Source organism: Hyperoodon ampullatus, assembly GCF_949752795.1.
Source record: "Hyperoodon ampullatus genome assembly, chromosome: 11".
In the NCBI taxonomy this organism is placed as follows: domain Eukaryota; kingdom Metazoa; phylum Chordata; class Mammalia; order Artiodactyla; family Ziphiidae; genus Hyperoodon; species Hyperoodon ampullatus.
Window position 1 is genome coordinate 56,873,058 of NC_136924.1, and position 16,969 is coordinate 56,890,026.

The 16,969-nt window shown below is 42.9% G+C and overlaps 1 protein-coding gene across 1 annotated transcript in view; it reads right to left on the minus strand.

Annotated features, from left to right (window-relative positions):
- Nucleotides 1-3,170: 3,170 nt before the first annotated feature.
- BIN2 (bridging integrator 2) overlaps nt 3,171-16,969 on the minus strand; it is a gene marked incomplete at both ends in the record, with an annotated part of 35,975 nt that continues 22,176 nt past the window's right edge. Inside the window, 7 exons of the mRNA XM_079716001.1 lie at nt 3,171-3,200; nt 4,011-4,085; nt 7,338-8,088; nt 11,797-11,879; nt 13,168-13,243; nt 14,743-14,828; nt 15,137-15,244. Of these exons, the coding sequence (XP_079572127.1) occupies nt 3,171-3,200; nt 4,011-4,085; nt 7,338-8,088; nt 11,797-11,879; nt 13,168-13,243; nt 14,743-14,828; nt 15,137-15,244 (1,209 nt within the window). The remainder of the gene's footprint in view (nt 3,201-4,010; nt 4,086-7,337; nt 8,089-11,796; nt 11,880-13,167; nt 13,244-14,742; nt 14,829-15,136; nt 15,245-16,969) is intronic.

Genomic DNA, 16,969 nt, shown 5'->3' on the forward strand with positions numbered 1-16,969 from the left:
TCTGGGTCAGTCTCCCGCATGGCATATTCCATTATGTCTGAAGATTGTTAAGAACCACAGACTCTCATGGGCCATCCAGCCCAACTGAATACTGATTTGCTGTTAGTTTTACAATTTAATTTGATGGCTAATAGTCTCTCACAAGCATTTTCTTTGTTTAAAATGTAACCTTAAAAGTTTTGCTGGTACATGATTTTAACCCTGTAGGCACATGCTATTCATTTTGAAAGTGTAAACATGCAGAAAAACAGGATCCAATATGCACATGCTCAGCACCCAATTTAGCATAAAATAAGCAATACTGTAAGCAGTATGTGCTCTGCTCTTTGGGGTGTCCCATATATCCTGGATGTGTGCTGTTCCTAGTACTCTCTGGATATCTTACCTAGTCTGTCAGTATTGTCCTTCACATTGCTGGAAGGCAGGGACTGGGTGATGTTCTTGCAATTAATTCTAGGTAGAGATGCATACAGATAGATGATGAATGAAGCCTCAAGTGGTGGTGAGCTACCAGTGTTCTCCAAGGATTAAATGCTAAACTTCAGAAACTGGAACAGCCATCCTTGTGTTAACAGACCTCCAGGGGCCTCAGGGCAGGGGATAAGAGATATTCATCTCTGCCCAATTTTATCATCTTTCAGCCCGGTCTTGCACTACTGCCAAGATGGCAGTCTTCTAAGTCCTAGTCTAATAAGTTCTGTTAATGCACTACCATTGGACCAACCACAACTTTACTATTTTGTAAATTAAACAATTTGGTCCCTGGCTGGGATTATCTACCCTAGATAAGCAAAATTATTACGCATGCCCAGCTTATTGGCCCTTTTCCCTATCTTCCTGGAGCCTCCAGTAGGGCCATATGCAAATGAAGTGTCAGTCTCATGGTTTAGTAAAATTTCCCACTTCATTTGTGCCTCTTTTGTAGCAGTTACCTTGAGTGCTTATCTCCCCACCACCAGACCGTAAGTCCCGAGAAGTACTCTCTGGCACACTCTCCAAAGAGGATCAGTTTCCTAGGAGATGAGGGTCAGGGAAAGCCTGGTAAAGAAAAGGCTCGAACTGGGTTTTGCCTTGGGAGGGGTATTCTAAGCAGGTCCCGGAGGACCTTGGACAGCCAGGAGCCTGTATCCCTAGCATACCCCCGACCCTTCCATTAGCCCTGAGTATCACTGCCAGCAGTAACTGAGTGCCACGGGAGTGGGATGCCTTCTAGGAGAGGAATTAAAATACAGACAGTAGGGCTTTTATAGGGGGATATGCAACCTCCTCTCCATTACAGCAGTAGAGATCCTTTGAAAGTTTTTAAATGGAAGAGTAACAGGATTAGATCTTAGAAAAATGACTCCTAAAAATGACAAATATGCATTACCAGCTCCCTAAGGGACATGTCTACTGAAAAGTCATGCAAGTTCTCAAGCTCTTTGTATCAGTGTTTGTATGGGACACCCAATAAACTGCCCATAAAGGGTACAATTTGATCAGTTTGACACACGTATACACATTAAACTATCACCATAATCAAAATTAGGAACATTTCTATCACCCCAAAAGCTTCCTTGCGCTTCTTCATAATCCCCCCTCCCTACTCCCACCCCGTGTCACCACCACCACTGGTCTTCCTGTCACTGTAGACCCTAACGTGCCTCCCCCCAAACTGGGCCAGATTCTTTCTCCAGGGAATCTGCATCTGGAAAGGACACATTGGCAGGAGGCAGCTGAAGCTGAGTCTTCCAATGACAGCTGCCTGGAGGGGCAGTCCACACGTTCCTGCTACAGACATCCAAGGGTTCTTTCTGCAGCCTGGTTGTTTTCAGTTCTATGAGCTGCATAATATCCTTCCAACGTATCCTTTAGTGCTTAACTGTGTCAGTTTGTTGCTTGCAACGAGAAAACTCACATATAATGCACTTCCTCCTACAGTCACCACTTCAGGAAATGGCACCACCAAATTCTAGTCTCTCACGCCTAACCTAGAATAATTCCTTAAAACTTCAGTCTTCATCACGTCTCCTCTCACTCATTGCTAAATCCGGCCTCTCTGCTCCCTGCTCAGTATTCTGTCTCTATAATGTTCTTACCTTTTTTTCCTCATCATTATTTCTCTAGTACCTAGTACAGTGCTTGGCAGAGTACTCAATAAATTCTTGCTGAATGACTGAACAGTGACATCATCCATCACCCCCAGAAACAAAAGCAAAGATGGATGAGTGAGTGCTTGCATATGTGTGCATGTTTATCAGGGTGGCAGGACTTCAAAGTTAGTTTTTAATGTTTTCACAGAAGCACATGATAGGACTTGAATCCAAGAATTCTGACTCCAACTTCCATACCATTTCCATTATACTTTGTATCCATACCATGTATCCTTTCCCTTCACTTGGAGTTCTCTTTCTTCTTCCATCCTGCTCAGATCCTTATTTACACCAAGTACCAAACTGTAGGCACTAGATAGAGCTCTAAAATATAAACCCTTTCCAAGAATATTTGCTTATTAACCAAAGGGTGGGGGCGGGGTCAGGCAATAAAGCATCTTGCTTGAGGAGAGGAGCCTGTGGCCCCTGGCATCATCAAAGAGTTCTAGCCAGGAGGTAGGGTGAGCTGGGGGTCAGGGATGTGACTAAAGCTTTCTGAACCTGGGGTAGAGTCAATAACCTTGCCTAAGTGAAGAATAGTTTGCTGGGCTGGAACAACTTCCTGTGTCAAACAAAAAATCCATACATCATCAGAATAATAATTTATTTAACAGTCTGAAAATCTGTTCTTTTGGTTTTAAGTCTTGCAAAATGAGTGGTAACTCAAAGATCTGTTCACTATTCTCTGAGTATGTGTGGTTATATGCCTGTGGGTGGACAAATGTCTATGTCTACAGATGCTTTTGCTTTTTAGTCATTTTAGCCCCACTTCATTAGTATATAAAGTCTTACTATTCTAACAATGCTAAAACCTGAGTTAAATATTCCGAGTCTAACGGTCTCTTCTCCCAAGACCGCCTCCCTCCCTCCCGAGTCTGCTCCTCAGCTTCCATTAATGCTAGGTCTTTAGAGACCGCCAGCATTCACAGTTTGAGAAACCAGAAATGAACGCTGGATCTGAAGTCCCTCTGACTTACATCCTCTAGCTGAGGGGCTTTTCTGGGGAGGTGTGTGTGGGGAGGTCTTGGCAGTTCCTCTTCAGAGTTGTGCATTTTGAATGGGAGACACCTAGAAACGAAACATGATTGCATTAGATGCTGACCTGCCCTGCCACTAACCAGTTAATAAGGGGTGTGTGTGTGTGTGAAAACTCCATTTTCTTGTCCTGAATTATATTTCATGTAATGCACTGGCCTGTATGGAGGTGGAGGCAATGTGAAACTGGCTGTTAGGATTATTGTAAAGACTTGTTGCAGATACTGTTCATTATGTCATTCACCATCTCTTTATGAGGATTCGCAGAAGAGATTTTTCATCTTAGTAGCAGGAGTTGTTCTCCTAAGGAATGGGCATCATAAACTGTGTGAACTGATCAGGTTTTTCCTCTTCTTCTTGGATGTTAGTCTGGAACCAAGTTTGTGGTCCATCCTTAGTAAGTCTATTTTACAGAATGCACATTTGTACTTGCCTAGTTCATGGCTCCATTTTATGTCACTCTCACTAGTACACTTCTGAGTTACTTTACTACATTTCATGTGGGTGCCTGTATGTATTTACTTTTTGTATGCCTTTTGTAGCTCTCAGCTCCTTTTTGAAGTAAGTTCAGGTATAACTAAATAAATTCTTAGGAGATAGGGCTATGGGGAAGAGGTCAGGAGGTTCAAAGCCAGTTGGGAAATGGGCACAAAGGAACCACAAAGTGCAGTCACTCTTGGTTCTTCTGGCTCCCGCGTGCTTGACTTTTCCCTAAGGATACTGTTCACTGCTGGGTTCCCCTCACAGCCCACAGCGAGGATGCCAGCCTGTAGCCAAGCATCTGTCCATCCGCAATCCCAGTCTCACCACCCCTCCTGCTGTCTGCATATCTGGACTCCTTACCTCTTCTCGAGGCTCAGGTGCTATGACGCTGCTCTCTTCCGGAACCGCAGAGACATGAAGCTGAAGACCTTGGTTCTACGAAAAGAAGAGGTCTGCCAGTGAGATGTGTCTCAACCTCCCAGCCTCTCAGCTTAGAAGGGTCTTTTGTACCTTACACTTCATAAGGGTCATAGATAATACTAAGGGCAATCGTACAATGTTGTTTCACTACAGCCTGAAGGCAACAGGGAAGGTTTTACTGCCATCCTCCCTCATATCAGTAAACCAAGATTTGAAGGGTGAAATGACTTGCTGGGACAGGAAGCCAGGTCTTCAGATTCCAGAGTTGTTTCCATGATTTGTGTGACATGGCATCTATACGTATAGCTAGGTGAGACTCTGTAAGTGTGTAAATATAGGTCTTAAAACCACTACCTATCACTTTTAGGCTAATCCTCCTCAAGAATGCACGGCAGTTCTCACACTTAGATGATCCTAACCCACAGCAGTTAGGAGAGGCAAGTGATAGGATGGTTTCCTTGGGAAAAGGTCTAGGTTCTGAGATGGGAGCCCAAGGTGTGGAAAAAGCCGTGTCTAGTAACTACTAAGCCAGGGGAAGACCTTGGCACTCTAAGGTTTAGAATGAACTTTTTAAAAAAGAAATTTATTTAACACACTATAAAATTCACCCTTTTAAAGTAGAACTGATTTCTAACAGTATGACAGCCACTTGAAATTCTGTGATTTCTCCTTTCAGGAAAATTTCCTTCTTCGTACTCCCTCTGCTGATTCTAGGCCATGAACTACCTCAAAGGTAATACTATTAATACCTCCAAGAAAGTTATCAAAATCTTCATTTTCTCTCAGGTGAGTCAAATGCTGAGCAAGAACAGATTTTCTCACAGTTATCTTTTTTTTTTTTTTGCGGTACGCGGGCCTCTCACTGTTGCGGCCTCTCCAGTGCGGAGCACAGGCTCTGGACGCGCAGGCTCAGCGGCCATGGCTCACGGGCCCAGCCCCTTCGCGGCATGTGGGATCTTCCCGGACCGGGGCACGAACCCGCGTCCCCTGCATCGGCAGGCGGACTCTCAACCACTGCGCCACCAGGGAAGCCCCAACATTTTTTTGTTGTTGTTGTTAACAGTTATCTTTTTATTTACCCGTTTTTATATGTGGTAAGTCCATAATTCTGCTTGAGAGAAAATATGATTTATGATGCATCTGTGAGGGAGATGAACAAATCTTACAGGACACAGGCTTCAGAGGATTGATAATACTGATACACTAGGATCTAAGATGCTCTATTGCTTAATTCCATAGGAAAAATATGTCTCCTTAGCCAATGACCAACGCAATCCCACAGGAGAGGCTGGGAGTAAATCTCAAATATAAGGAGGTAACCTCAGGGGAAGGAAGTTGTGTCCTGTACCTCACTTCCAAGGAGGACAGTGTTACTAGCCTGTTCCTCCAAATAGACAGCATCTTGGTCCCCATAATCCCTTCAGTAAAATTACTCCAAGAACGCAAACTTGTTTTATTATGCACCTGAGCCAAACAGGTCATTCTATTGTTGTCTCTATACTAAAATCATATAACATATTACAAAGTCAAATTTAAATTAATTTTGGATTTTCCATAGAGTTGAGTTGCTCTTTTCAGTGCAGAAGTGGCTATACTCTTCATCTATGCAAAATCCCACATTTATCTTGGGCTTATTCACTATCCACATGCCCTGCATATCTCTCACTCAGTGTAGCTATCTCAGACTGGAAACCAGCCAAGGGAAGGTTTTATATTATGCTCTGTTAGGACCTTCAGTACCTCACGTGAATCAAGACTCAGGGCATAATACTGTTGATGACTCAGATTTTAGTATCTCAGGGGAGTCAACTGAGATAAGTCTATTGTCCTCTTGTCTTCTACCTTCCTTGCCTTGCCAGACATCACACCCTTGTTCCCTCTGTCCATGTTAGTTCCTCTCAGACAGCAGGAGACTCCCAAGATAGCCTGGTCAACCTTCAGGTAGGCATATTCAGTAGTAGGGTGGTATGATCTGAGGGGTACCAGACATCTCACACTCCCAGATATCCACATAGCTCATGCCCTGGCCTCCTTCATTGCCCAGATGTCACCTTCTCTGTCGGCTCTGTTTAAAGCTGCAATTCAGCCCCCACTCCCTATGCCTCGCCCTGCTTAATTCTTCTCCCTAACTCATAGCACCACTAAACTGTAATTTTACTTACTTATTCTGTTTCTTGTCTATCTCCCCCTCCACTAGAATGTAAGCAGCTGGAAGGCAGAGAATTCTGTGTTTTGTTCACTGTAATACCCCACTTCCTAGAAAAGTGCCTGGCACATAGTAGGGGTTTAATGAGTGATTGTGGAATGAATGAACGAATCTGGGTGCCACCTAGTCAGATGTTGCCCCATAATCCTCTCTACAATGCACCTGACAGGGAACCATATGGCCTTAGCTTTTAACATCAAGGAAGGGCAACTAGTTTTCAAGATGGCCCAGCTCATTCTGGCTTTTGATGCCCCTTGTGCCCCCTTTCCTCTGTATTAAGAAAAATGTTTTCCCATACCACTTCTTAGAGCTAATTGCTGAAAGTTCCTCTTATATGGATCCAAAATGTACTTAAAAAAACAAAAACACTTTACACGCAAGGCCTTTTTCTGTCCTCAGGAGTCTTATAGAACATGTCAGATCTCTCCTCTATATGATAGACTTCCATGTAACTTGAATAGAATATGACTTGATTTCCAGATCCTTCACGGAATTGGTTGCTCTCCAGAGGGTCTGTGTCTCTATTTTAACAGAATCCTTTTCTCATCCATATTTTCACCTTTCAAAAGACCATCCCTTTTGCTTTACCTTCCCTTTGTGAGTTCCTTCTTCTAGGCTTCTCTCATTAAAGAAGATATACCTTGGAAATTTGCTGATGCCATTTTGCTTGGGGTCTATTCACCATAATCACAAGTATGACAAAGTGAAGTGAGACCTTCCTCCCTCCCCCACATTAAAAATGGTAAAGATCAGGATCCAGTTGTAGGCTCTTTACGTTGGGAACTCCCAGAACTTGGAGCAAAAGAAAGAAATTAGTAAGAATCTCCTTATATCAGAGATAAGCTCTTTGTAGAAGTCAATTACCCTGGGACTACAGGTCGCTAAATTCGTTGCTATGAAGATGTGCAATCCCCAGAACCAAAAAAGGTGTCCAAGAGTATCCTTGAAACTGTAATATAATGACATAAAGTCTTATCTACTGTAGGGCAACCTGACCATAGTAAAAATAATCTACATGGAGGTTATAAAGGGAATAAAGACTCAGCCAGATCCATTCTCACCTGACAGATCATCAAGGTTGGGGAAGTACAAAGTTCTTCTGGGTTCAGATTATTGGTGTTTTCCTTTTCTCCGACCTCAGGAGTTCTTGCTGGCTTCTCTGGTGGCTGCGGATCAGGAGAGGCCTCTAAGGAGGCCCTAGGACTTGGAGTCTCAGCCCCCAAGGAGGCCCTAGGGCTGGTGGGTGAACTCTGTTCAGAGGCTGGAGGGCTGGAGGGCATGTTCCCTAAGGAGGACCTGGGGCTGGGAGTGGCTCTGGGTGGAGGAGGCCTATCAGGCGGTGCTGAGGCCCTCTGCATAGAGGCTGTCTTTGGCTGTTCAGATCCTTCGCTTGAGGTGCGGGTTCGGAGGACTACTTCTGGGAAAGATGAGGCCTGCTCTGAAGGGATCAGAGCTCTGCCTGGTGATGGAGCTGGGGAGCCAGGGAGAATTTCCTCCTGGGACTCTCCACCCTCAACGGTGGGTGAGGGCTGGGCCTGGGAGGGGCCATTGAAAGCTAGCAGAGGCTCTTCCTCCTCAGAGGAGCTTGCTTCAGCCTCCTCCTCTATTTCCTTGTCTTTTAAGGGCTCTTTTTTAATCTCGGAGTTGTCTTCTCCCTGGGCTGGATCAGATGCCAGCTCTTCCTCACTTGCTGAGGTGGAGTCCTTCTCACTCTTTAAGGAAAGTGCAGAGGGACTGCTAGGTGAGGTAAGAGGGCTGGAGACTGTAGATGTTCGAACTGGGGGAGAGATGACTAGAGAGCGTCTGTTGCTGCTAAAAAAAGGAAGGGCATTTAGATTCAGAAGAGCTAAAAACTGGAAGTAACCTAAATCCCCAAATAAATGATACATTCATATAATAATAAAACAGAATAAAGCAATTTAACATGGTATTAGAAAGTTTGTATAATTTGCAATAATGCTTATATTATAAAGTGAATTGGAAAAAAGCTATAACATTTTATCCATATCACGATCTTGATTATCTAAAAATATATAAAGAAAAAGAAACTGGAAAAAAACTCAGCAATATATTAACAAAGTATTTTGGGGAAAAGATTCACGAGTGATATACAGTTGATCCTCATGGATTCTGTGTTTGCAAATGCACCTACCCCCTGAAATTTATTTATAACCTCAAAATCAACACTCATGGTTCTTTTGCGGTCATTCACGGACATGTGCCAGCTGTGAAGAATGAGTGCCTCACCAATACTTTCCCAGCTGAGGTCTAACAAGGCAAGCCTCTGCCTTCCTGTTTTAGCTCTCTTACTGTAAATATGTCCTGTTTGCCAAGTTTTTTGTTGTGCTTTTTGTTGGTGATTTTGCTGTTTAAAATGGCCTCCAAGTATAGTGCTAAAGTGCTGTTTGAGAGCAGAAAGTCTGTGATGTGCCTTACAGAGAAAATACATGTTAGATAAGCTTCATTCAGGCATAGTGCTGGTGGCTGTGAGTTCAATAGGAATAAATCAACAATATGTATTAAATGAGGTGTATTTAAACAAAAACACACACAAGAAAGGTTATGTATTGACTGACTGATGAAAATGTTGGGACCCGGGGCTCACAGGAAACTAACCCTGTGTTTCCCCTGGGAGCAATGGTTCAGTATTCACTAATTCAGTGCTCATGGTGACTTAGAACAAAACTACCACGAACAATGAAAACTGACTATAACATTTATCGAGTATGCTGGATACTGTGCTGAGTGCTTCTACAGCAACATCAGCTTGACTCCTACTCACCTCCTTAAGGGCCTCCCATGTACCATCCACTAACTGATTAAGCAGCTCACAAATATTTACTTGACATGTACCAACTATGTGCTGTGTCCTGGGTTCAAGAATGGGAGACGGTGATAGGAAGAGAGAAAAACTTAGTTCCAGCCCTGTGGGAGTTTCTGACGTAAGATAAGCTAAGTGACATAAGGTTCTTTCTAGCACTAGCATTCTATGCGTCAGCAGGTTTAGAAGGCCCAGGATATAGCAAGAAAAGACCAGATTTCCCTAAAAGGTTCTGGGACATCTTGGTGTAAATGATGGTAAGTTTCAGATGAATGGACACTTAGAGAGAACTCTGGTTTTCAATGCGGGGAAGAGGAGAAAAAGAGTTTTGGGAGTAAAAGGGAAGTCTATATTGGCCTGTTAGTGATTCTTTTTAACAGTCTGTAACTAACTGCTAAATGAGGAATACAAACAACAAACTGAGACCCATTCTTCCTGCAAATCTCAAGCTCAGTTTTACCACCTCCTCAAAGCCTTCCCTGACCATCTATCTGCACACCGCAATTACTTAACTCTTTGAATTCCTACTGGTTTCCTCAGGCCCTTAGTATGTGCAATCTTATATTGTTCCTTGTTTCCTTAGGCACATTTTGTGCCCTTCCAACTTTTTTTTTGTTATAAATTTATTTATTTATTTTTGGCTGCGTTGGGTCTTTGTTGCTGAGCACAGGCTTTCTCTATCTGTGGCAAGTGGGGGCCACTCTTCATTGCAGTACACGGGCTTCTCAATGCGGTGGCTTCTCTTGCTGCAGAGCACGGGCTCTAGGCGCACGGGCTTCAGTAGTTGCAGCACATGGGCTTCAGTAGTTGTGGCTCGCAGGCTTAGTTGCTCCATGGCACGTGCGAAGTTCCTGAACCTGGGATCGAACCCGTGTCCCCTGCATTGGTAGGCAGATTCTTAACCACTGCGCCACCAGGGATGTCCCCCTTCCAACTTCTGTAAATCACTTCAGGAGAAAGACAAGTCACCTATGTCCTTAGATGCCTAACTCTCAGCATAAAACCTTGTGTATAGAAGGAACTTAATAAAACTTCTTAAACAAAGGCATCAGAGTAAGAAAATGATCACATTCTGAGGGACCAGTGAATTGCTCACATTTATCAGCATAAAGAATGCTTGAAGGCAACAGACACACCACATACACACACACAGAAAAGCAAGCCATAACAGGTTAAGAAAAGATATTTGCAGGATTTCCCTGGTGGTCCAGTGGGTAGGACTCCACGCTCCCAGTGCAGGGGACCCAGGTTCGATCCCTGGTTGGGGAATTAGATCCCACATATATACCACAACTAAGAAGTCCGCATGCCACAACTAAGAGCTCTCATGCCGCAGCGAAAATCCCACATGCCGCAACTAAGACCTGGAGCAGCTGAAATAAATAAATATTAAAAAAAAAAAAAAGAAAGAGAAGATATTTGCAGTACATATCATTAAAGGATTAATATCCAGAATATCAAAAAAAACCCATCTCATGTAAATCAGTTTTTTAAAAAGGGTAAACAATCCAAATGAAAAATGTGAAGAAAGGATAAACATGAAAGTCACACAAAAGGAACCTTAAAAGGCCAATAACACGAAAAGATGTTCAAGCTAACCAGCCATTGTGGAGACGTAATTAAAACTGCAAAACTTCCATTTCATACCCATTACCTTAGAAAAATTAAGAAGTCTGACAATGTCGCAGGTAGCAAGAATATGGAGCAATGAGGGCTTTTGTTCACTTCCGGTGAGTTGTAAATTGGAACAATCACTCTGGAGAGCAATCTGACAATGGTAATGTCTAGTAAGGCTGAAGAAACCCAAAGGCACAGAACCCTACGACTCAGCAATTCGACTCCCAGTACACATCCTAAAGAAACTCTTGATAACATTCACAAGGAGAAATGTGAAACGCGTTCACTGCACCATTATTTGTAATAGCATAAAACTGTAAGACAACCCAAATGTCCACTAGCAGTTCAGAGAAATAAACTGTGAACTAGGCATACAATAGCATCCATAACAATCATGAAAAGGAAAGATCACAGCTGGCAACATGTAGCAACAAGGATAAGTTATCTCACAAACAATACTAAGAGAACAAAAGTAGTTGCAAAAGAATACATACAGTATAATTCTCTATCTAAGTAAAATTTTAAACCATGCAAAATAATATTTTCTATGTGTGCATATATATGTATATAATAAAAGTAAAAAGACATGCATGGTAATAATAAATACTAAATTTAAGATAGTGGTTACACTTGGTGGGGGACAGGAAGAGAAAGTGAGTGGGAAAGGGACACTGGGAGATTTAATTATATATATATAATAGTTGATTTCTTTTCTTTCTTTTTTTTTTTGGCTGTACCACACGGCATACAGGATCTTAGTTCCCCGACCAGGGATCGAACCTGTGCCCCCTGCATTGGGAGTGCAGAGTCTTAACCACTGGACCGCCAGGGAAGTCCCAATAGTTGATTTCTTAAATTTGGTGGTGGGTATATGACTCTTTGTTGTATTATTCTTTATACGTTTAGTTACCACTAAAATATTTCATAAAAATACTTTATATAGGGGTGTAGCACCAACAAAAACCAATATTATTTACATGAACAGAAAAGAAAAGGTCAGGATTTGGGATTGGAGGTGAGAGTGTTGAATGTGTTCACACACAGGACAAACCAAGCAGAAATGAGTGTCAGAAGTGGCTCACCTTGAGAGTCCCTTCACCACAAAGACTTTGTCAGAATGTTGCTTCTCCAGTTTGCTCATCACCTCGTAGAGATTGTGGTTCAGCTGGAGTAAGCAAGAGAGGAGATGCTAGCCACGTGGGAACCTGAGACTGGCATATCTCTTCTCTCCCCCAAATAAAACCTTCCTACCCTTAATGATAAAATTCCTTATCCCTTTTGCACTACTGTCCAGGGTCCTGTCCCACCACCCCTTCTTCCTTTACTATGTCTAAAGTTCTGCCTCTTCCATCAGACTGGCAGCTCTCTCAAGGCTGGGTCCTTGGTATTTGATGCTGATTTGAGGTTCTAGCATCTCTCAGGTGATCCAGGGAATGAAAACTCATTGTAATATTAACTAGGCAAATCATAATTTAGCCAAAGAAACTGTGGAGAGGAACGTGTGTGGATGTGGATGTGAATATAATTAATATTTTAACAGCAAAGCGTCTTGGAATCGCAGGACTAGAAGTGACCCCGTGAGGTCATGTTCTGTGGCTGCCCGTCATTGAATAGGATTGGCCCTATTCAAGACGAACTACCTGAGAAACTGACCTGTGCCTAAACACTGCCCTCTCTGCTCCCCAGCAACAGAAGATGGAGGTTGAACTTGGTTCCCCATTTCAGCTGTTCCTTCCATAACTCTAATCTCTTCTATGCATCTGAAGCCCATTTGGATGCCATTATTCAGTTGTTAATGGAGATGGAGAGGGCCCTCTGACATTATATAAACATGTGCTTTTTTTTTTTCATTTTCTTCAGTGTATTAAAAACAAACAAAAACTCAGTACACTAGAAATAGGGAAGAATTTCTGTTAACTTATGAAGGGTATTTACAAACATCCTAAAGCAAACATCATACCTAGAAATGAAACACTGAAAAATTTCCCCAAAACTGGAAACAAGACAAGAACGTCCACTATCACCACTTCATTCTGCATTTTTTGTTATTTATATTTGTGGGGTTTTTCCCATATAATTATTGATCATTTAGGTTTCTAGCTCTTACTTCACTCTGTTAGTTTGTCAGTAATGTGGTTTCCCTTTGCTAAAATCTCCTATGAAGATTTATCAATTTCTCCTTATAGGACCTTTCAGCTTTTCATACTATGTATTTTTTAACATCTTTATTGAAATATAATTCATTTAAAATATACAATTCATCCTTTTTAAGTTAAAGATGTGCTTTAATACAGTTCAACACGGTCCATCAAGTGCTATTATTTCATCATGAGAAAGAAGTAATAATTTGTGATGCCAATATGGATATCTAATGAGGTTATGTAAATTAGAGCGACCTTCATATTTATTAGAAAAACCCTCCTAGATGTCTAAATTGGCCGGATGTTTCTCACCTTGCTCATTTCCCTGTAGAAGACGTCTCTCAAGTTGGAAATGTTTTGGAAGATGGTCACATAACAGCCAATACGACTATCAAGAGGCAAAACAACAAACACGTAAAGGTAAGTGTTGGTAAAGGAAGTCTTTGAAGTACAAGGTAGGAGCGTAAGCCAAAGCCACTGCCGGCTCCACACAGAAAAGCACCCCAAGGCCTAGGCTCAGGACGTTCTGGGATCTGGATTCGTCAGAGCCAGGCCAGGGGTACACTTGACTCTCAGGAGTGCGAAGGCCAGAGGAGACACGACCAGCCTAGGCTGACACCAAAGTCTAACAGATCTCTATGAAAGAAGTTATCTGATTCAGGCTCTTTAGGTTCTGAAGTAGATATGAAAGTGCTTTGAAGAATTTTTAAAGTGCCGTATAAATATAAGGCCATACAATTATAATCGTTATAGTAAGTATTCTTTCTCAGTATTCAATACTTGGACTTCTATGAAGCTATATGTACATTAATGGGATTCTACCGTAAATGAATTGGGGAAGCTTACATTTAAAGAAACTATTAAATTTCAATTCTGTTTAAATTAGAAATCACATAATTAATGTTTTAGAATACATGTAGTCATTAAAAAGGCTCCCTCATTCATAGACTAATATAAAGTGACAATATAAAATACTCTGACTGCAACTGCATAACTTTTTTTTTTTTTTTGGCTGCGCTGGGTCTTCATTGCTGTGCGCGGGCTTTCTCTAGTTGCAGCGAGCGGGAGCTACTCTTCGTTGCGGTGCGCAGGCTTCTCACTGCGGTGGTTTCTCTTGTTGTGGAGCACAGGCTGTAGGGCGCATGGGCTTCAGTAGTTGTGGCACATGGGCTCAGTAGTTGTGGCTCGCAGGCTCTAGAGCGCAGGCTCAGTAGTTGTGGCGCGCAGGCTCAGTAGTTGTGGCACACGGGCTTAGTTGCTCCGTGGCATGTGGGATCTTCCCGGACCAGGGCTTGAACCCGTGTACCCTGCATTGGCAGGCGGATTCTTAACCACTGCGCCACCAGGAAGTCCCTTAAAGCATATCTTGTACAATGAAAAGGAAATAGGATACAAATAGAGCTTCTGTTCAGATTCCTCTTCCAATGTGGAAAATTTACATCTAAAACATTTTTACCTACTGTGAAGCAAAGACATCTTCATTAATGGAAATACTCATCCCATGGTGTATCTTCTACATGAATCCGGATGTTCACTAACCAAGCTTGTTTAAAACAATACACGCTCGAGCAGAAAACCAGATACTCCTAGTATGCATGATGACAGCACTTTACTTGCCAAGATCTCTCTTATCTAAGAAGCATCTTGTCTTTAAACCCGGAAAAGCTGGTAGGGCAGGGATGGTTATCTCTGTATTGCAGACAAAGAAACCAGGGTCGAGAGAGAAAGGTGGCTTGCCTAATATCACACAGCAAGTTACGAGCAGGGCTGAGGTTACATCCCACTCTTGGACCAGGGCTCTTTTCATGAGGACATGTTTGGGCTGCCAGGTGGCCTGGGACTCCACTGGCCCGAGGGTCCAGCCCTTTCCTGAATCTCAATCATTACCTATTATAAAGAACAGGCAGCTCCTCTAGTAGTTCCTGGTTCAGATCTTCAAATACAGCCTGGGCTTTGTTGAACTCTTCCTCTGCCTAGGTGGTAAAAGAGACAGGACAATTCCCCTTATTCCTGAACCCAAAGCTAGAGGCTGCTTCCCTTATTCTCTGCATGTTTTCAGGGACGGGGCTTACTGGGAACCATGCCTCCCCTTCCCCAGACCTATGTCCTCCCCAGCCTCAAGTCTCTGACCATCCTTAGAGCATCAGTGTCAGAGGAGACAGGATTTCCTTCAGGATACCGGAGGCTGAATTTATCGTTTCCTAAACCCAGCTTGGCCCAGCCACTTGCCACCATTATGGGGAGAGGGAGGGCAGGGAGTTTTTACCAGGCTCTTCTTTACCTTGGCAGTCTTGGCCTCATCTTTCTTCTTGGCATTCTGTACTGCCTCCAGGTGGTGTCGGGCACTGTCATAGTCCACGAGTTTCCGGCCCCGTTTGGCAATTCTTTCCTAACCCAGAGTCAAGAGAGAGGGCCTTGATACTCACTTTTCGGTGGCCAGGATGTGGGTAACAGAGTATCAAACAGAGAAGCAAGATTCCTGTCCTAGTATCAAATTTTACTCTCTAATAGGGTTTTGTGCCAAAGGGATCTCCCTCATTATCTGGAAAGAATGGGAATTCTCAGGGGGAGAGACAGTAGAGGGCAATTCTCCAGACCACCTGGAAGGCTGCACTGAATTTTAATATACCCTGGGAACCCACTAGAAACTGGTTCAGCATCCAGAAGAAATGGCCTTGAGAATCCTAGTAAATTGAAAGTCAGGAGTTTTGGGTTTTACTCCCAATGCTGCCACTTATTAGCCTTGTCACCTAGGGCAAGGCCCACCTCTTCTGGAGCCTCAGTAGCCTCAACTGCCCTATAGTGTTATTTTAAAGATCAAATGCTGAATATAAAGGGCTTTGAAAAGCCTAAAGCATAATACAAATAGTAAATTATTATGAGCACTGAGAGAACATTTACTCAATCTCATCCCAACTACAAATTATAGCAGGGAGAGGCAAACAATGTTAATGGCTTTGCCTCCTTCTCTCAACCACAGAATTTGAAAGGATCTTGGTGATTACCTGATCCAACTTCCTATTCAATACACAAAGTTTCTCTACAATATCCAGGATAAGAAGTAGTTCGACTTCTTCTTGAACAGAGAATAGAGAACTTGCTATCTCACAGTATATTTCATTTCTTTTTTGGAAAGCTTTAGCTATGAGAAATTTAAGTGAGGCTTCCTTTAATTTCTTCCTATATTAGTCCAAAACCAGCCCAGTGCCCAACAGAGTAGACGTTTAATAAATATGAGTTGAGCCTCAGAAGCAGCGGATTAAAGCTCCGCAATCAACTTGATGTACCCTGCATCTGTGGAATACGTGAATAGACAACGAATCATCCCAAATTGAGGAGCCAGGAGTCAGTGCTGTGCCTCTGAGGTGGGACAGCCAACTTCAGGACATTGGTCCACAAGAGACCTCCCAGCTCCACATAATATCGAACGGTGAAAATCTTCCAGAGATCTCCATCTCAACACCAGCACCCAGCTTCACTCAACGACCAGCAAGCTACAGTGCTGGACACCCTATGCCAAACAACTAGCAAGACAGGAACACAATGCCACCCATTAGCAGAGAGGCTGCCTAAAATCACAAAAAGTCCACAGACACCCCAAAACACACCACCAGACGTGGACCTGCCCACCAGAAAGACAAGATCCAGCCTCATCCACCAGAACACAGGCACTAGTCCCCTCCACCAGGAAGCCTACACAACCCACTGAACCAACCTTAGCCACTGGGGACAGACACCAAAAACAACGGGAACTACGAACTTGCAGCCTGCAAAAAGGAGACCCCAAACACAGTAAGATAAGCAAAATGAGAAGACAAAAACACACAGCAGGTGAAGGAGCAAGATAAAAACCCACCAGACCTAACAAATGAAGAGGAAATAGGCAGTCTACCTGAAAAAGAATTCAGAATAATGATAGTAAAGATGATCCAAAATCTTGGAAATAGAATAGACAAAATGCAAGAAACAGTTAACAAGGACCTAGAAGAACTAAAGATGAAACAAACAATGATGAACAACACAGTAAATGAAATTAAAAATACTCTAGATGGGATCAATAGCAGAATAACTGAGGCAGAAGAACGGATAAGTGAGGTGGAAGATAAAATAGTGG